This window comes from Streptopelia decaocto (genome assembly GCF_964273445.1).
Source record: "Streptopelia decaocto genome assembly, chromosome: 5".
In the NCBI taxonomy this organism is placed as follows: domain Eukaryota; kingdom Metazoa; phylum Chordata; class Aves; order Columbiformes; family Columbidae; genus Streptopelia; species Streptopelia decaocto.
In genome coordinates, this window is record NC_138659.1 from 12,330,319 (window position 1) to 12,350,166 (window position 19,848).

The window sequence follows — 19,848 nt, forward strand, 5'->3', positions numbered from 1 at the left end:
AACTGAAGCAAGACAGCTGTACGTCACCAAATTAGTTTATGAAAAAGTTTGGGTATCCAGAAATTTTAGAATGTGATTTCCTTAAATATACTTAAGCATACAGGTGTTTTAGTGTATGACCACAATGAAAAGGGCAAATCAAAAGTCCCTCTAGAAACAGACACAGTTTTGGAACTGAAACCATGATAAAGGTAGACAACATAATAGGGAGAGAAACTGGCACTTTCATTTGAAAGAATACCGTGAACACCATACAGAAAACTGTAATGGTCGGTGCAAAGGTGCTCTCCATTTTGCTGGTACTTCAAATCAGCAGCAGGATGGCGCTGGGCAGCACACTAACACAGCACTGCCGTGCGCTCAGCACTGAATGGTCGCACAAGAAGCGGCTTCAGGCACCATGAGACAGTAAGAACATGGGCAAAAGAAAAAACCTCAACAGCTTAATACAGAGCATGCATTTTTGGCAAGGATCGGACAAGTTTGGTAGTGGAAGTGTTCACAGCTTAAGCAAATGAGAACACTTCATTGAAACCGTAAATGTCATTAACAGCTATAAAATGGAAAGGTTTAAGAGGACAGAACCTTTAAAGCTTTTCTGGTGAAAGCTGTTGTGTTAATTTTAAAATCCTGTCAAACATAAGAGCATATAGCATGTGTTAGTTCATGGGCAGCTAAGCAGGGACAATCTGCCTTTTGCGTTATGGTTTCCTGAATCCTACAGAAAACCTGCCTTTCTTATACTCTTGGAAATCATCAAGGAAGACTGACACCTAATAAGTATATTATTAAGAATTAGTTTAATTCAGAAAAGCCAGTCAGTATTATGGCTTCTAATAAATAAATTAAAAAACAAAACCAAACCAAAACACATCATGGTGACATGATTAAACCTCAGATATAGTCTAGAGTATGCAATATGAAAAAAGTCAGTTTGTGATCACATTTTACAAATTTATCTTTCAAATAGCTTCAAGAAAAAAACAAAACAGTAATTAATCCATCGCTTCATTAGGTGTTGTCCTTGTGGGTACACTCTTCTTTCACTTGAGGAAGGATCTGTTATTTTCCTGCTCATGACCTACAAAAAAGAGGCCACAGGAAAAGGATAAATAGAGGTTCAATATCTGTCTTATGAGCACCAATTGTATTTAGTGCCACTGTTACCTTGATGAGGGTGCAATTACACATCACATTTTCTGCAACAAAGTCAGTGTTTAGTGCTTACCTGCCTCCAGACTCTGCTTCACGGTCCCTTAAGATCAGAGAGGAGAGTGACGGTCGAGCTGTGAGCTGGATCACTGCTATGATGCAATTCAGAACAAATTAAGATTGCAGAGGAAGCACATTGTGGCAAGAAAACAATTGGATAATCTGAGAATCATTTGGGTTGGCAGTGCCACCCCTGCCATGAGCTGGGACATCTTCACCAGCTTAGGTTGCTCAGAGCCCCATCCAGCCTGGCCTGGGATGTCTCCAGGAATGGGGCATCCACCACCTCTCTGGGCAACCTGAGACAGTATTTTGTCACCCTCATTGTAAAAAATGTCTTCTTCATGTCCAGCCTGGATCTCTCCGCTTCTAGTTTAAAACCGTCACCCCTTGCACCATCACAACAGGCCCTGCTAAACATTCTGTGCCCATCTTTTTATTGGCCCCTTTTAGGTACAGAAAGGCCACAACAAGGTCTCCCCAGAGCCTTCTCATCTCCAGGCAGAACAACCCCAGCTGTCTCACTCAGCCTGTCCTCCCAGCAGAGCTGTTCCAGCCCCTGGTCATTTCTGGGGCTCCTCTGGCCCCTGTCCAACAGGTCCATGTCTGTCCTGTGCTGAGGACCCCAGAGCTGGACACAGGACTCCAGGTGGGGTCTCACCAGAGGGGAGCAGAAGGGCAGGATCACCTCTCTCCACCTGCTGCCCACGCTCATTGTGATGCAGCCCTTTTGTTCTGGCAAAAACCACAAGTTTTGAAAACCAAATAACTGCTGGTTCAGTTAACTGACGTTTTATACAAGAGGAAGCAAAAGTAGAACATTAAGTGTTCTTGGGTTAGACCACGAATATGTGTGAACTAATTAATTCTAACAACATAAAACAGAAATGCTTCCAAATTCAGTTGTTCCCCAAGCCTTCAAAAAGCTTCTCAGAAACCTAAAGAAGTTCTAATTCTGGCCTGGCCAGAGAGCCCCAGTCCAGGCAATACAGAAGGGCTCAGCACCCAATATCACAACTAAGCCCAGGTGAGACCAGGAAGGATAAGATGACATGGCACATTTTTCTATACCATACCTTTTATGTAATTGTAATGAAGCTCTAACAAACTACAATCATTCCCGTATCTAAGAGGATTCTTAACTAATCTCCCAGCTTCCAAGCGAGTATCATAAAACTTACACCAGGGCTGCTGAATGTGTTGTGTGGTGTAGAAGAGGCAGGAGCAGGTTGCTCTGCCTGCACTTGTCTGCACAGACCAGGAAATGACGGTGCTTGGAAACGCCTGCAGACCCTGGATGGCTGTTTACTTCCTCCCTACACAACCGGATGCACCAAAACTGAAAGTCTTGAGTCAGATGGGTTGTGAAAGGTTTGCACAACATTCTCTCTGATGTCTCTACTGAACTTCGACTTGTTCAATGACTATTTGACCCAGCGAACAGTTTTTCAAACGAGGATAGTGAGAGGCGCTTGGAGCAGCTGGAGCCTCCCCCGCACAGAGGAGGCAACGCTGGGACACGGGCGGTGAGAGAAACACAGGGAGGAGAGAGCGGGGCTTGTGGAGAGCCGTGGGCTCGTGGGAACGGCACAGCGAGGCTGCGGAAGGTTTTTAATCCCAGCCCCACAAAGCTCCTTTCTGTCCTTTACACAAGGACGTGATTCCCTGGGGTTTTCTAAAGCAGCGCTGGGAGGTGGAAACAAGAGTGTGAGCTATCTTGTTGTGGTTTATTTTTAAAGAGATCAGAGGAAAGGCTTGAGTTTTATCTGGAAGAAGTTTAATCAAACTGTCCTTACTCCAACCTAGCAAAACAGGATTCTGGACGCAGATTCCAGACCAGGTCAGCAAAAGCCACTGCATGCTGTCTTGTGTCTGTGCCCACAGCTGTGCCAGCACGTTGCTCATTTGCCCCTACCCCTGGGGTTCTGTGGTGTCTCGCAAGCTCAGCCTGCCCTGACCTGCCGCAGGACACGTCCCTGCAGAGCCCCACCATCCAACCATGCTGCATTTCCTCTGGGAGAGCATCTCCATCCAGGTGCTCCTCGTCTTCCTTGTTGTTTTCCTACTCGTTGCTGACTACATGAAGCACAGAAAGCCCAAGGACTTCCCTCCGCACCCCTTCTATCTCCCCATCGTGGGGCAGATGTACCTGATGAACTTCAACAATCCCTTGATAACAGTACAGAAGGTAAGGGGCTGGGGGCACTATGTCAAGCGGATGGAAGGGGCTGTGACTTTGCCACCTTTGCAGCATGGGGAGGGGTTTAACCCAAACCCCATGGCCCAGGAGGACTCGCAGGAGCTCACCCTGAAGCAGGCAGGACATTTGCCCTCAGTTGGCAGCAACGTGGATGAAATTTGACTGGGCATGAAGAAGAGGACGATTGTGGAGCAATCCTTTGGGCAAAGGGCCAGGGCTGACACCACAGGTGCTGTCACAGCTGTAGGAGCCCCATAGGTCTGAGTGGGCACTGGAAAGGTATTTGGAAAGGGAAACAAAAGCAACAAAAACACAGGACTGAAAAATCAAACAGGGAGAGTTTTGTGTGATTTATGGCCAATGCACACCAACTCCTGAACAGTGATTTGGGAAAAGGGGGGAGAAAAACGACCATATACAGACAAGCAGACACTTGTACAAACACCCTGTATCTGCTCCTGCTCTCAGCTTCCCTTATTTCCCTTGAGTCTCCAGCCAGACCGTCCCTGTTCTGATGTACAGAGTCAAAGGAAATCCAGCTACTACTATTTATTTGTTCCCCTCCCAGCTTACTGAAAAATATGGGCACATCTTCGGCATGGACATGGGCAGCTCATCCTTTGTGTGTGTTAATGGGCTACGGATGATTAAGGAAGTTCTTGTAAACCAAGGGGAAAACTTCCTGGATCGCCCTGAATTGCCTCTTGCTCGAGAGGCCTTCAGCAACAGGGGTGAGTTCTCCCTCAGGACACAGATCTCAGCCTTAAAATCAAAGTACTGATCCAGCAGAGGCCCAACACGGCTGGACAGAAAACAGAGCCCTGGAGCTTTTTCTCCTTGTTGGAGGGATCTGCCTTGGCTCACATTGCCATGTTTCTGGCAGGACTGGTCTCTTCCAATGGGCACTTGTGGAAGCAGCAGAGGAGGTTCACCTTGTCCACCCTCCGAAACTTCGGCTTGGGGAAGAGGAGCCTGGAGGAGCGCATCCAGGAGGAGTGCCGGTACCTCGTGGATGCGTTTGGGGATGAGCAGGGTAAGTGCCGTGGCCCTCATAAGCTGTGATGAAGGCAGAAACCAGTATGGCCCATTATACTATCACTAATGGGTCACTGCAAGCTGAGAAATAACTCACCTTGCAAGCAGTGCTAGAAGTCTGCCAGCATCCCAGATCCATTCTACAGGTCATTATTCTTCAGACTGACAGGTAAATGCAGCTGGGTAACCCCAAACCATTATTCATAGCCCAGCTTCAGCCTGCTGCTCTCTTGGAGATCTGCAGAACATCCCGTGTGTTTCCCATGAATTCACATGATGTCTGCTCTTCTGCAGACCTGGCTTTCCAATGTAAACAAACTTCTCCATAGTCTGACTGAAGTGGGACCAAGGGTGGGATGTTTGCTGCACAACGGGGCTGCCCAGCCAAGCTTGGCCAGATCCTGGGGCGGTGAGGAGTCCTGGGAATGCAGTGACACAGGAGGGTGCCCATCAGGGGCCACTCAGTTCACTCCTATTTGTTGAATAGTTTCTTGTTCTTTTCTGGTAAGACTTGAAGAAAATTGATCATTCCCTTTGCCTTCTGCAGGGAGTCCTTTCGACCCTCACTTTAAAATCAATAATGCCGTTTCAAACATCATCTGCTCGGTCACCTTTGGCAATCGCTTTGACTACCATGATGAGGACTTCCAAAAATTGCTGCGGCTGATAGACGAGACAGTTGGCCTCAATGGGGCCATCATGAGCCAGGTACAGCCTCCTGCCACCAACATGGACAGTGCAGTTTTGCAGTGCAGTAGTTTCTTCCCTGGAGTTAACATCAAAACCTGTAGAGTTTTCATCACCAAACTTTCTTGTCAGTGCATATGCTTCACACAATGACGATTTGTCCATAATTATTTTCTGCTGTTTTTCCAGCTCTGCAATGCTCTTGTCATCTCACCCAACATCCCCTTTCCTGCCCATTATCTGCCAACCTGCCTGCTGTAATGCCAGGTAGTGCATGAGTTACGCTGTGACAGGAATACCAACCCCTTGTCAAGCTCTCCTGGAGCTCAGCTCTTTCCACCAACACCAGCAATTTAGTCAGTGTGGCACTGCAGGCTCCTCAGGTTTTGATAACAGAAGGTCTATTTACATCCTCTATTCAATTTGCCTCTCTCTCGTTCTCTCCAAAGCTGTACAATGCTTTCCCATCCATAATAAAGTTCTTCCCTGGAGCCCACCAAACCTTTTTTAAAAACTGGAGGTTGATGAGAAGTTTTGTGAAAGAGAGGATCGACAAACACAAGGAGGACTGGAACCCCTTGGAGAGCCGGGACTTCATCGACTGCTACCTGCAGGAGATAGCCAAGGTCAGCACCGCAAAGCAAACCCCTCTGCAGCGGGGCTTAGAAATCCAGAGGGATGAGAAATGAGCCCAAATTCTCCATCTGAACTGCCTCTGTGGCCAGTTATGAGCTTAGATTCAGGGCACCCATCTAAAGGTTGGAGATCATAGAATCATAGAATCTTCTTGATTGGAAGACTCTCTCAAGGTCATGGAATCCAACCATAACCTAGCCTATCTCTAGTACTAAACCATGTCCCTAAGAACCTCATGTAAAAGACTTTTAAAGAACTCCAGGGATGATGGCTCTTCCCTTGGCAGCCTGTTCCAATGCCTGACCAGGCATAATGTGAAGAATTTTTTCCTAATATCCAGTCTAAACCTCCCCTGGCACAACTTCTGGCCATTTCCTCTTGTCCTTTCTCTTGCTCCTTGGGAGAAGTACGCTACACGCTACAACCTCCTTTCAAGCAGTTGTACACAGTGATAAGGTCCCCCCTCAGCCTTCTTTCCTCCAGGCTGAACAGCCCCAGTTCCCTCAAACAATGCTCATCAGAATTGTGCTCCAGCCCCTCACCTGCTTCGTTGCCTCCTCTGCACTCTCTCTAGTACTTCAATGTCTTTCCTATCTTGAGGGGCCCAAAAGTGAACACAGGATTCATGGTGCAGCCTCACCAGTGCAGACTACAGTGGCACGATCACTTCTCTAGTCCTGCTGGCCACACTATTCCCGATAGAGCCAGGATGCTGGTGGCCTTTTTGGCAACTCTTCCCCGAGCCTGTAGCGCTGCCTGGGGTTGTTGTGAACCAAGTGCAGGACCCAGCACTTGGCCTTGTTAAACTTAATACAATTGGCCTCAGACCAACAATCCAGCTGGTCCAGATACCTCTGTATGGCCTTCCTACCCTCCAGCAGATCAACACTCCCACCCAATTTGGTGTCTTCTGCAAACATACTAAGGGTGCACTCAATCCCCTCATCCAGATGCAGGGGACCAGAAGCTTCTGCTGAAATCAGTGGGATTGACTTAGACTATGACTGGTATCCGGGCAGCCCACGCTGTTTGTGCAGCACTAACATGTCTTTTTCTGAAGGACAATGGCACCGGCACCTTCCAGGAGGAAAACCTTGTGGCATGTGCACTCGACTTGCTGTTTGCTGGAACCGAGACCACTTCAACAACCATCCGCTGGGCATTGCTGTATATGGCAACATATCCAGAAATTCAAGGTAAAATTAGCAAAAGATCAACACTTTTCTTTGCTTTTAACCCTCAGAACTTTGTAGAAAAATTTCATTTCTGAGGGAGAGAAATTGGGAATCTCTCTGCACGGTGGCAGGTGTCCCAGGCCAGTCCTTGAGAGAACCTCACAGCAACTGCCCCACTTTGTACCTTGTCTGATCCCCGCTCTTTCCCACCAGCCCGCGTGCAAGCAGAGATCGACACGGTCATCGGGCAGGGGCGGCAGCCAGCCCTGGATGACAGGAGCAACATGCCCTACACCAACGCCGTCATCCACGAAGTGCAGAGGAAAGGCAACATCGTCCCTTTCAATGTGCCAAGAATGACAGTGAAGGACACAGTCGTGGATGGCTTCCGCATACCAAAGGTAACCCCACTGCTGAGTGATGAGACTTTAGCAAGAGACTCCCCATTCCCCAGGCATGTTTCACCATCCCAGGTCCATCCTGTGCAGACAGGAGTAGAGACAGAGCGACTCTGCCCCGGCCACAGTTCACTCCTATTGAACATGTGTTTTTGCCATCCAAACAATGTTCTCTAGCACACTGAGTGGTGCAGAGCCATGTGGGGTGACACCCCCACTGCACACACCATTGAGGCACAGATGCCATCTCACAGCTTTTACAGGAACTTGGGCCCAAGACTAGAGCAGATAAAAGTGATGCTGAAGAGGGAAAAATGTGATTCTTTAAACATTGCAAATCTGAGCACACAAGAATTACGAAATCTGACTTTGCTGGTTGTATTGGACAAATAATTACAGCAGAATTTAACTACAGATGTTCTTCATGGATAGGAGACTGGAAGATAAAAATGAAGATAAAGATGTGTCTCCTGCTCTCAGTAACACAGAATGTGCAATTTACTTTTCTTTTTATCCTCTTAGGGCACTGCTTTGATAGCAAATTTAACCTCTGTGTTGTTTGACAAGAATGAGTGGGAAACTCCTGACACTTTCAACCCCGGGCATTTCCTGAAAGATGGTCAGTTCTGGAAAAGAGAGTCCTTTATGCCATTTTCCATAGGTAAGATTTGCTGGAAGTTGGTGCTTCTGTGCTTATGCACTGGGACAGGGTTTCCCCACTGCACCCTGGGAGGTGCTGCTCAAGCATTGTTCACAAGGCCACTCCAAAGCAACACAGTGACACTCTGAGCACTTTCTTGTCTCTCTTCACCTGCCCAGAAGAGAGATGAGGACGAATAACAGGCCATAAGATGCCAGTGACCTAGAAACACCTTCACCAAGCAGAGCATTGTTCTGGGATCCTGCTCCCACATGGCTGGGGTCACTAGAGGCTTCACTGTTGCCATCACAGGGGACCCAGACAACAGCTTCCTCAAAGACATTCCTTTTACCACCCCTCTTTCTTGTGCCAGCATCACACATCTTCTCTATCCCCTCTCTTTGGCGTAGCTCAAACCAACCACTTTTCCCAGCATGGGCACATCCAGACCATGCGTGTCAGCTCAGCTTATCTAAGCAGGGGAGGATTCAGTGCCTGTACATACGGTTACACACATGTGCACTCAAAAGTCCTGTAACTGGGAATGCAGCCCATTCTGTAATGCTAATACTGTTATTGGGGCTCAGTTTGGATGCAAAAGTCATCCTGGAAAGGGAGTAACTTGCCTGGGCTGTGGTGCTAAGGGATGGCAGATGCTGTTGTGGCAGCAAAAGCAGCCGGGCAGCCAGCACAGGCTGAGGAAGCCATGGGTGACTGTCTCCGCAGGGAAGCGCTCCTGCCCGGGTGAGCTGCTGGCCCGCACCGAGCTCTTCCTCTTCTTCACGGCTCTGCTCCAGAAATTCACCTTCCAGGCGCCACCTGACACCACACTCAGCCTCCAGTTCAATCTGGGCATCACACTGGCCCCGAAACCCTACAAGATCTGTGCTGTGCCTCGGTAGGGAAGCCTTGGCCACTGTCCTCACAGGGAAAATCCTTTGTCGGGGATGCTGAAAATGAGCCCTCGGCTGCTCCCCTGGGTGGTGGTTAAGAACCACCCATCTCCAGGTAGCTGGGTGTTTTGTTGGTTTCTTCCCAAGTAATTGCAAAATAATTTCTTTTACAAGCAGACTTTGCACTCTGTATCACATAGGAAAGGTGATCAGCCTGGGATCTGCCAGGGCACTTTTAGGCTTGCAATAGTGCACCTTAAATCAGTGAGGGGCTTGGGCCTTTCCTGCTTTCATGATGGATGGCCACGCTTCCCAGTGGCAGGAGAATGAGCAACACTTTAGAGACTGCAGTGTTCAGGCTGTGGCTGTGAGTTGTGGAAGAGCACTACAAGCCTTTGCTTTAAAACATTCATGCAAGTACTCATTGCTAACTGGTCTTTGTTATCCTTGACTAGTAATGCATTTAAAAAGTCACTCAAATGCATCTTATTCTTGTGCATCAATAAATCCTTACCAAAACTCTTTTGTCATGAGATCCTGTGCAAGGTGAAGACCAACAAAGGCCATTTCCAGCACTGACTGCAGCCTTCAGCCCTGCCCCATGTTTTTGGCAGGGGGCTGGAAGACCACCGGGGCAGAGGCAGCCGCACAGCACCCGACCCATGTCCCTGCGGCATTGCTCTCCGGTAGCAGAGAGGCTGGCACTGTAACAGCAAAGGCAGTTCCTACAGAACTGATGAACATCACTGACCCTGACAGGACAAGCAAACTAGCAGGGAAACCATCAAAGTCTGTGGCCGGGTCCAGGTGTGTCACAGCAACAACACTGTGACACCCCCATGGAGCACCATGCTCTCCACTCTGACAGACCCCTCAATAAATCATCTGTCCTTGTAGCTATAAAATTAATAAGTGTCATTAACAGCCATAAAATGGAAAAGGATTAAGACAATAGAACCTTTAAAGGCTTTCTAGTGAAAGCTGTTTTTGTTAATTTTAACATCCTGTCAAACATAACAGCATGTAGCATGTGTTAGTTAACTGCTATTTAAACAGGGACAATATGCTTTTTGGGTTATGTTTTCCTGAATCCTACAGAAAACCTACCTTTCTTATACTCTCGGAAAACACCAAGGAAGACAGAGACCTTACTAGTGAAATAGTTTAACTGAGAAGTGTTAGTCAATATTAGGGCTTCAAATAAACACAGTTTTAAAATCCCCTAAACATATCACGGTGACAAAATTAGATTAAATATCAGATGTAACTTAGAGTATGCAATATTAAGAAACAGTTTCCTCACGATCATCATTTGCAAGTCTCTCAGTCAAACAGCTGTAAAAAACAAAGCAGTGATTAATCTACTAGTCCAGGAGGTGTTGTCCTTGTGGGTTCACGTGTGGAAGGACCCATTATTTCCTTGTTCATGAGCTACAGAAAGAAGCCACCGGAAAATGAGGTTGATTTAGAGATTAAATATCTGTAAATTCACAGTCTCCTGAGCACCAGTTGTATTTACCACCATGGCCTTGCATCCATTCAATAGATCAAAATATATTATTTATAATAATACAACACCTCATGGTTGCTGAAGTATTTAAACAAATCTAGAATAAGATGATGGTATTTTTGGCCCACTCCTCCTCACGTTAACCACATTAACAGTAATATCTTATTGGATTAATCTCCTCTCTATTGAAGCAATTGCTGCCCCCTAGTCAGTTCAAAATAGAGTGAGCCAAAGAACAGGACTTCACTTACTCAATTCAATAGCTAACCCACTTCTTTGTGTCACCTTAACTGCCATTAAGCACACGATGGGAACATTAACCTGTCTCCAATACAAAGATGTGCACAGTAAGTTTGTCAACAATTAAAGGCTTTACTTCTTGCTCAGGAATTACAGTTTTATTTCTAGACCTTCTACAGAAAGAAGGTTTGTTTAGTCAACAAACAAGAGGCTTATGGATTCATTTCTCCCAACGGGGCATTTATAGCTTTAGAGACAATGTAGTCAATTGAAATCTAAGCTTTAAAGCCGACTACCAATTCCACTGTTACTTTGTGTGGATGAAGCAATTCACAAAGACCAATAAATGGGTATTTGCATTCTCAACTGACAGCATGAGGCTGTGAATTATTACTCACCTCTCGAATAGCAGTCAGGAAAACATATTGAACAGACTCTTCAAGGGTCTTGATCTTCTCTATGTGTTCTGTGAAAAAGAATTTGTAGTGACTCCTGACAAAGTTCACCTTAATGGCCTGAGTAGCACGACATACCATTTGCACAAAGATCCAGAAGAAACTGTTCCTACAAAGCTGCTTCAAAACAGGTAGCGCTCTTTTTATACAGAGCACTACCATGAATCAACCAGGCCTAGACAACACAGACGTCTTTAACTCATCTGTTAGAGGGCTTCATACATGGAAGCCAGATGTCACACACTGAGCCTCTCTTGAGCCAGCAAAGACCCTGCCCAATGTCTGTCTCCAGCCCCCAGTGCGAACGTGTGTTTGGGGAAGGGGCACTCAATCCACTGCAGCCAAAGACCTTCCCCATACTTGGAACCCCAGAATTTTCTCTGAGTCCACATTTAAACTAAAATAGACAGCATTAAAAAAATATATGCAAAACACCTATCAATTAATTAGTGCAATGAAACTGTGCGCTTTAGTAAGAGTTCCATAAGATTGTTGTGGCAAACCCACAAGTTTTGAAAGTCAATTAACTGGTAGGTTAGTTAACTGACCACTTATGCAAGAGAAAGCAAAACTAGTGCATTAAAAGTTGTTGGGCCAGACCACAAATATGAAGAATTAATTAATTCTACCAACACTAAAAAAATGAAATGCTTCCAAATTCAGTTGCTCCCCAAGCCTTCAGAAAGCTCCTTGGAAGCCTGAAGAAGTTCTACTTCTGGGCTGGCCAGGGAGCCCCAGTCCTGGCAATACAGAAGGGCTCAGCACCTGCTATCACAACTAATCCCAGGTGAGACCAGGAAGCCAGAAGATGATCTGGCAAGTTTTTCTATATCATACCCTTTAAAACACTCTAATCAAGCACCATGCAAAATTCAGCTTTTTTTTTTAACTCAAAATTCAGCACCCTTTAAAGGCTACTGTACTCACCCTGCATGAGAGAGAACAAACTATAAGTTTTACTACGTCCAGGGGATTTGTAACTTATCTCCCAGCTTCCAAGCAAGTACCATCAAACCTAGACTAGGGTTGCAAAAGCTGTTGTGTAGAAAAGGATTAAAACTTCACTACAGAAGAGCAAATAAGAATGTACACACACAAGTCAACAGGATTCTGCACCTCAGGCCTGATAATATTAACCTGGGCAATGACACAGACATGGTTTCCAGATTATACACCAAGAGTCTTACCTAAAATACACTTACTCAAATTAATTTTATGTTCACTCAGGCCTCCCACTTAACCAGGTAATTATCATATACTTCCTGCCAACAAAAAAATCCTTAAAATAAATGACTTTGCCAAGAGAAAAAATAACCACACCTAGGCTAAGGAGGACAATAATCATAATGTTTAATGATCAGAAAAACAACAACAACAAAATGCTGTTTTTTCCTTACCTCATGATAGTAGTCCATAATTCCATGCAGAATCTTCTTTAGATAACTGGATTAATTGTTGCACATGAAAGATAAGGTTATAGGCTTCTATTAAAATTCTTAATTTTGCTGAAATAAAATAATAATCTATAATAATATGTTCCCATAGCAGCTCTATCAGAGGAGCTTGTAGTGACAGGGGAAGAGAAATACCACAAGAGAAAATCCTCATGCAGCAATGCTGGAAGGCACTTAAACCGTCAACAGACAGTTCAAGCTCCTTTAAGAGAACCTAAGAAGTCTGAGCTTAATTCTATAGGTTTGGGACTGCAAGATATTCTCAGGACAGACAATATCCAACCCCACAGACTTCTACTAATTCTTGTTTAGAATACCTTTATTCTCCAGTTGTCACCAACATCATCCTTAATGCGATTTAGCCAAGATGCATCAAACCAAGCAACATCTCTGAAACAAAATTAAATGGTAAAACATCAAATACACAAATAAATTAAGATATCAGATTCCCAGCATTAAATCATCAGTTGTTTGACTACAGTATCTAATGACACACAAACTCTTGGAGACTGAAGTTATACCTATGTCACAGAAAATTTCTATCCTGACAGCTAAATTAAGACACTGCCTTCCGGGGCACAAGGAATTTGTGTGCATGCTTGAGCTTGCTACAGCGAGGAACACAAGGATGTGAAGGCCTTTGTCATTTGCTGACATGCTGAATGTTTATACCTGTTTACAGAAATGAAGTTATGCCCTTTAGGAAGAGTACCATACATTGTTCTGGCAAAACCCTGGAGGTCGAAAGTTAATTAACCACTGGTTTAGTTACCTGACCAATAACACAAGTAGAAGTACTAAGTTAAGAGTTCTTGGGCAAGTCCTCAAATACGATAGAACTAATAAATACTACCAATTTAATTTAAAAAAGGAATTTTATTTTTTTTTTTAATGCAAAATTCATCATCCTTTACTGGCTACTGTACTCAGCCTGCATGAGAAACAGCAAAGAATAATCATTGCTACATCCAGGAGGATAAAACCTAGACCAGGGCTGCTGCATCTCTTGTGTGGTGTAGAAGAGGCAGGAGCAGGTTGCTCTGCCTGCACTTGTCTGCACAGACCAGAAAATGACGGTGCTTGGAAACGCCTGCAGACCCTGGATGGCTGTTTACTTCCTCCCTACACTAACCGGATGCACCGAAACTGAAAGTCTTGAGTCAGGTGGGTTGTGAAAGGTTTGCGCAACATTCTCTCTGATGTCTCTGCTGACCTTCGACTTGTTCTATGACTATTTGTCCCAGTGAACAGTTTTTCAAACGAGGATAGTGAGAGGCGCTTGGAGCAGCTGGAGCCTCCCCTGCACAGAGAAGGCAACGCTGGGACACGGGTGGTGAGAGAAACACAGGGAGGAGAGAGCGGGGCTTGTGGAGAGCTGTGGGCACGTGGGAACAGCACAGCGAGGCTGCCAGAAGGTTTTTAATCCCAGCCCCACAAAGCTCCTTTCTGTCCTTTACACAAGGACATGATTCCCTGGGGTTTTCTAAAGCAGCGCTGGGAGGTGGAAACAAGAGTGTGAGATATCTTGTTGTGTGTTTATTTTTAAAGAGATCAGAGGAAAGGCTTGAGTTTTATCTGGAAGAGATTTAATAAAACTGTCCTTACTCCAACCTAGCAAAACAGGATTCTGGACGCAGATTCCAGACCAGGTCAGCAAAAGCCACTGCATGCTGTCTTGTGTCTGTGCCCACAGCTGTGCCAGCACGTTGCTCATTTGCCCCTACCCCTGGGGTTCTGTGGTGTCTCGCGAGCTCAGCCTGCCCTGACCTGCCGCAGGACACGTCCCTGCAGAGCCCCACCATCCAACCATGCTGCGTTTCCTCTGGGAGAGCATCTCCATCCAGATGCTCCTCATCTTCCTCATTGTTTTCCTGCTTGTTGCTGACTACATGAAGCACAAAAAGCCCAAGGGCTTCCCTCCACAACCCTTCTATCTCCCCATCGTGGGGCACATGTACCTGATGAACTTCAACAATCCCATGATGACATTTCAGAAGGTAAGGGGGTGGTGGGTACTATAGGGAAGGAGAGGGACGGGGTTGTGTCTCTGCCACCTTTGCAGTGTGGGTAGGGGGTTAACCTGAACCCCATGGCCCAGGAGGACTCGCAGGAGCTCACCCCGGGGTGGGCAGGACGTTTGCCCTCAGTCGGCAGCAACATGGATGAAGTTTGCCCAGGCGTGAAGAAGGGGACAATTGTGGAGCAATCCTTTGGGCAAAGGGCAAGGCCTGACACCACGGGTGCTGTCACAGCTGTAGGAGCTCCATAGGTCTCACTGGGCACTGGAAGGATATTTGGGAAGGGAGTGAAACAAAAGCTGGAAAAACACAGGACTGAAAGATCAAACTGGCAGAGTTTTGTGTGATTTATGGCAAATAATCCTCAACTCCCCATCTGTGATTTGGCAAAAGAGGAAAGGAAAAAAGACCACAGAGAAGCAGACACTTGCGCAAACACCCTGTCTCCCCTCCTGCTCTCAGCTTCCCTTGTTTTCCGTTGTGTGTCCTGCCAGGCCATCCCTGTCATGACAGACACACTGATTGCAAATGCAGCTCCTTGTAATTTTTTGTTCACCCTCCCAGCTTATTGAAAAATATGGTGACATCTTTGGCGTGGACATGGGCAGTGAATCATTTGTCATCGTTAGTGGGCTACGGATGCTTAGGGAAGTTCTTGTAAACCAAGGGGAAGATTTCCTGGATCGCCCTGAATTGCCTCTTACTGGGGAGCTCTTCAGCAACAGGGGTGAGTTCTCCCTCAGGACACAGATCTCAGCCACAAAATCCAAGGGCTGACTCAGCAGAGGTCCAACACAGCTGCACATAAGGCAGAGCCCTGGAGCTTTTACCCCTCCGTGGAGGGATCTGCCTTGTGTCACAGTGTCGTGTTACTGGCAGGACTGCTGTCTTCCAATGGGCACTTGTGGAAGCAGCAGAGGAGATTCACCTTGTCCACCCTTCGAAACTTCGGCTTGGGGAAGAGGAGCCTGGAGGAGCGCATCCAGGAGGAGTGCCGGTACCTCGTGGATGCGTTTGGGGATGAGCAGGGTAAGTGCAACCGCCCTCATAAGTTGTGATGAGGGAAGAAACCAGTATGACCCATTACAATTTCACTCATGAGTCACTGCATGCTGAGAAATGCCTCACCTTGGAAAAGATGCTAGCACCCTGCCAGCACTCCAGCTCCCTTTTACAGGTGATTTTCCTTCAGACTATCGAGTGAGTGGAGCTGGGTAAACCCCAAACCATTATTCATAGCCCAGCTTCAGCCTGCTGCTCTCTTAGAGATCTCTAGAACATCCCATGTGTGTAAGCACCAATGTTTCCCATGAGTTCACATGATATCTGCTCTTCTGCAGACCTGGCTTTCCAACATAAACAAACTTCTCCACAGTCTGACTGAAGTGGGACCAAGGGTGGGATGTTTGCTGCACAACGGGGCTGCCCAGCCAAGCTTGGCCAGATCCTGGGGCGGTGAGGAGTCCTGGGAATGCAGTGACACAGGAGGGTGCCCATCAGGGGCCACTCATTTCACTCCTATTTGTTGAATAGTTCATCTCTGACAACTGTGTTTTCTTGTTCTTTTCTGGTAAGACTTGAAGAAAATTGATCATTCCCTTTGCCTTCTGCAGGGAGTCCTTTCGACCCTCACTTTAAAATCAATAATGCCGTTTCAAACATCATCTGCTCGGTCACCATTGGCAATCGCTTTGACTACCATGATGAGGACTTCCAAAAATTGCTGCGGCTGATAGACGAGACCCTTACCCTCAGCGGGGCCACCATGAGCCAGGTACAGACTCCTGCCACTATCACAGGTAGTGTGCACTTTTGCAGTGAAACGGTTTCTCCTGTGGAGTCAACCTCAAAGCCTGTAGGTTTTTCATCACAAAACTTGGTTGTCATTTGCTGTTCCCCTAATTTCTTTCTGCCCTTTTTTCCCAGCTGTGCAATGTGCTTGTCATTCTCACCCAACATCACCTTTCTTGCCCATAAACCACACACCTGCCTGCTGTAGTGCCAGGTAGTGCATGAGACTCTCTGTGACAAGAATACCAATCCCTTGTCAAGCTCTCCTGGAGTTCAACTGTTTCCACCAACACCAGCAATTGACTCAGCTAGGCCCTGTAGGCTCCTCGGGTTTTGATATCAGAAGGTCTATTTCCATCCTCTATTCAATTTGCCTCTCTCATTTTCTCTCCAAAGCTGTACAATGCTTTCCCATCCATAATAAAGTTCTTACCCGGAGCCCACCAAACCGTTTTTAAAAACTGGAGGTTGATGAGAAGTTTTGTGAAAGACAGGATTGACGAACACAAGGAAGACTGGAACCCCTCGGAGAGCCGGGACTTCATCGACTGCTACCTGCAGGAGATAGCCAAGGTCAGCACCCCAGAGCAAACCCCTCTGCAGCGGGGCTTAGAAATCCAGAGAGATGAGAAATGAGCCCAAATTTTCCATCTGAGTTGCCTCTGTGGCCAGTGATGGGCTTAGGATGGACATCAGGTTCAGGGCACCCATCTAGAGGATGGAGGTGCAGGGGGCCAGAAGCTTCTGCCAAAATCCTTGGGGTTGACTTGGAGTAAGCCTGGTGTCAGGGCAGCCCTCGCTGTTCATGTGGCACTAACGCATCTCTTTGTGAAGGACAACGGCGATGGCACCTTCCAGGAGGAAAACCTCATGGCATGTGCAGTTGACTTGTTCTTAGCTGGGACCGAGACCACTTCAGCAACCATCCGCTGGGTTCTGCTGTTTATGGCCATGTATCCAGAAATCCAAGGTACAATCAGTAAACTATCAGCACTTTTTCATTATTTTTTCCCTCAGAGCTTAGTAAGACCCTCTTTTTTGTGAGAGAGAAATGGGAACTCTCCCTGTACTCACACAAAAAAAAGGTGCGAACAGAGGCAGGTTACCCATGTCAGTCTTTGGGGGACCCTCACAGGAACCACCCCACATTGTTCCAAGGTGATTTTGGTTTTGTTTTTTTCCCTTGTATCTTGTCTGATCCCTGCTCTTTCCCACCAGCCCGCGTGCAAGCAGAGATTGACACGGTCATCGGGCAGGGGCGGCAGCCAGCCCTGGATGACAGGAGCAACATGCCCTACACCAACGCCGTCATCCACAAAGTGCAGAGGAGAGGCAACATCAGTCCTTTTGGCGCGCCAAGAATGACACTGAAGGACACAGTCATGGATGGCTTCCGCATAGCAAAGGTAATCCCACTGTTGATCAGTGAGACTTTACCAAGAGACTCCCCATTCCCCAGGCGCATTTCACTGGCCCAGGTCCATCCTGTGCAGACAGGAGTAGAGACAGAGCAACTCCACCCTGGCCCCAGTTCACTACTATTGAACGTGTATTTTTGCCCTCCAAACAATGGGCCCAAGACTAGAGCAGATAAAAGTGATGCTGATGAGGGGAAAAGTCTGGGTCCATAATCGTTGAGCCTCTGAGCAGAGAAGAGGCAGGAAAAACTGATGATGCATGGGGTGTTCCACAAATATTTGCAGCAGAATTAACAACTTGATTTTCTCCTCTTAGGGCACTAGTGTGCTCACAAATTTCACCTCTGTGTTGTTTGACAAGAAGGAGTGGGAAACTCCTGACACTTTTAACCCCGGGCATTTCCTGAAGGATGGTCAGTTCTGGAGAAGAGAGGCTTTTATACCATTTTCCATAGGTAAGAATTGCTGGAATTCGGTGTTTCTCTACTTCTGCACTGGAACAGGAATTCCCACTACATAGTGAGGACAAGAGGAAAACAGTGATGGAAAGGGCAGGTGTTGCTGGGAGGTGCTGCTCAAGAAGTCCTCCCATGGCCACTCCGTAAAAATGCTATAGAGAACCTAGGAACACGGTCCCCGAAGCAGAGCATTGCCCTAGGATCCTGCTCCCACATGGCTGGGGTCACTAGAGGCTTCACTTTTGCAATCACAGGGGACCCAGACAACAGCTTCCCCAAGGACATTCCTTTTACCACCCCTCTTTCTTGTGCCAGCATCACACACCTTCTCTGTCCCCTCTCTTTGGCGTAGCTCAAACCAACCACTTCTCCCAGCATGGGCACATCCAGACCGTGCGTGTCAGCACAGCTTATCCAAGCAGGGGAGGATTCAGTGTCTGTACATACAGATAAACACACGTGCCCACAAAAGTCCTGCAATTCAGATGCAGCCCGTGGTGTAACGCTAATGCCATTATTCCGGAGCTCAGTTTGGGATGCAAAACTCGTCCAGGAAAGGGGGTAATGTGCCTGGACCGTGGTGCTAAGGGATGGCAGAGGCTGTTGTGGCAGCAAAAGCAGCCGGGCAGCCAGCGCAGGCTGAGGAAGCCATGGGTGACTGTCTCCGCAGGGAAGCGCTCCTGCCTGGGTGAGCTGCTGGCCCGCACCGAGCTCTTCCTCTTCTTCACGGCTCTGCTCCAGAAATTCACCTTCCAGGCGCCACCTGACACCACACTCAACCTCCAGTTCAAGCTGGGCATCGCACTGGCCCCGAAGCCCTACAAGATCTGTGCTGTGCCTCGGTAGGGAAGCCTTGGCCACCGTCCTCACAGGGAAAGGCATTTGCCATGGATGCTGAAAATGAGCCGTCAGCTGCTCCCCTGGGTGGGGGCAATGACTGCCCGTCTGCAGGGAGAGGTTGGGCGGTTTGTTAGTTTCTTTCCAAGCAACTGCAAAATAATTTCATTAAAAAGCAGATTTTGCACTCTGGATCACATAGGAAAGGTGATCAGCCTGGGTTCTGCCAGGGCAATTTTTCTTGCGATAAGGCACTGTAAATCAAGGAAGGGCTTGGGCTTTTCCATCTTTGATAATGAATGGCCAGGCTACCCATTGGCAGGAGAAGGAGCAACACTTTAGAGACTGCAGCGTTCAGGCTGTGGCTGTGAGTTGTAGAAGAGCACTAACAGCCTTTGCTTTATAACAGTCATGCAAATACGAATTGCAAACAGTTAGTGGTTTGTTATCCTTGACATGTAATCCATTTAAAAAAAATCAACACATCTCTTTCTAGAGCATCAATAAATCCTTTCAAAAACATCATTGTCATGAATCATTCTGCAAAGTGAAGACCACCACAGGCCATTTCCAGTACTGGCGGTAGCCTTCAGCCCTGCCCCATGTTTTGGGAGGGGGGCAGGTGGCTGTGAGCCAACCGGGGCAGCCGCAGCCGCGCAGCACCTGACCCATGTCCCTGCGGCATTGATCTCCGGTAGCAGAGAGGCGGGCACTGTAACAGCAAAGGCAGTTCCTACAGAACTGATGAAAATCACCGATCCTGACAGGACAAGCAAACTAGCAGGGAAACC

General features: G+C 47.1%; 3 protein-coding genes across 11 annotated transcripts in view; 2 read left to right on the plus strand and 1 right to left on the minus strand.

The window, feature by feature from the left end:
• Nucleotides 1–19,848, minus strand: part of HOOK1 (hook microtubule tethering protein 1) — a 102,471-nt gene that overhangs the window by 11,388 nt on the left and 71,235 nt on the right. For 2 of the 5 annotated variants that reach the window (XR_014184116.1, XR_014184118.1), the window contains 4 exons: nucleotides 12,853–12,925; nucleotides 12,479–12,524; nucleotides 1,229–1,304; nucleotides 782–1,081 (listed from right to left, as the gene is read on the minus strand). The exons of 1 other annotated variant lie outside the window; for it this stretch is intronic. The gene's annotated coding sequence lies outside the window, so the exon portion shown is untranslated. Of the gene's footprint in view, nucleotides 1–781; nucleotides 1,082–1,228; nucleotides 1,305–12,478; nucleotides 12,525–12,852; nucleotides 12,926–16,777; nucleotides 16,900–19,848 lie in introns of those variants that run through there. 2 more of the 5 variants (XR_014184117.1, XR_014184115.1) reach the window with 2 other exon arrangements.
• On the plus strand, nucleotides 2,428–9,398 carry LOC309440093 (cytochrome P450 2J2-like). 5 transcript variants are annotated; one of them, XM_082053416.1, is made up of 10 exons: nucleotides 2,433–3,052; nucleotides 3,160–3,400; nucleotides 3,981–4,143; nucleotides 4,296–4,445; nucleotides 4,995–5,155; nucleotides 5,584–5,760; nucleotides 6,831–6,966; nucleotides 7,159–7,346; nucleotides 7,866–8,004; nucleotides 8,710–9,398. In XM_082053416.1, the coding sequence occupies exons 2-10, from the start codon at nucleotides 3,212–3,214 to the stop codon at nucleotides 8,883–8,885; spliced, it is 1,479 nt and encodes a 492-aa protein (XP_081909542.1). In that variant the 5' UTR covers nucleotides 2,433–3,052; nucleotides 3,160–3,211; the 3' UTR covers nucleotides 8,886–9,398. The 5 variants fall into 5 exon arrangements, with proteins under 5 accessions (XP_081909543.1, XP_081909542.1, XP_081909540.1 ...); XM_082053414.1 differs by having other exon boundaries at nucleotides 2,433–2,738; nucleotides 2,952–3,400; XM_082053415.1 differs by having other exon boundaries at nucleotides 2,433–2,738; nucleotides 3,019–3,400.
• Nucleotides 9,552–19,579, plus strand: LOC309440096 (cytochrome P450 2J2-like). Its single transcript, XM_082053423.1, has 9 exons — nucleotides 9,552–14,532; nucleotides 15,118–15,280; nucleotides 15,433–15,582; nucleotides 16,167–16,327; nucleotides 16,741–16,917; nucleotides 17,179–17,314; nucleotides 17,563–17,750; nucleotides 18,079–18,217; nucleotides 18,891–19,579. Exons 1-9 carry the CDS (start codon nucleotides 14,344–14,346, stop codon nucleotides 19,064–19,066), a joined length of 1,479 nt encoding a protein of 492 aa, XP_081909549.1. The 5' UTR covers nucleotides 9,552–14,343; the 3' UTR covers nucleotides 19,067–19,579.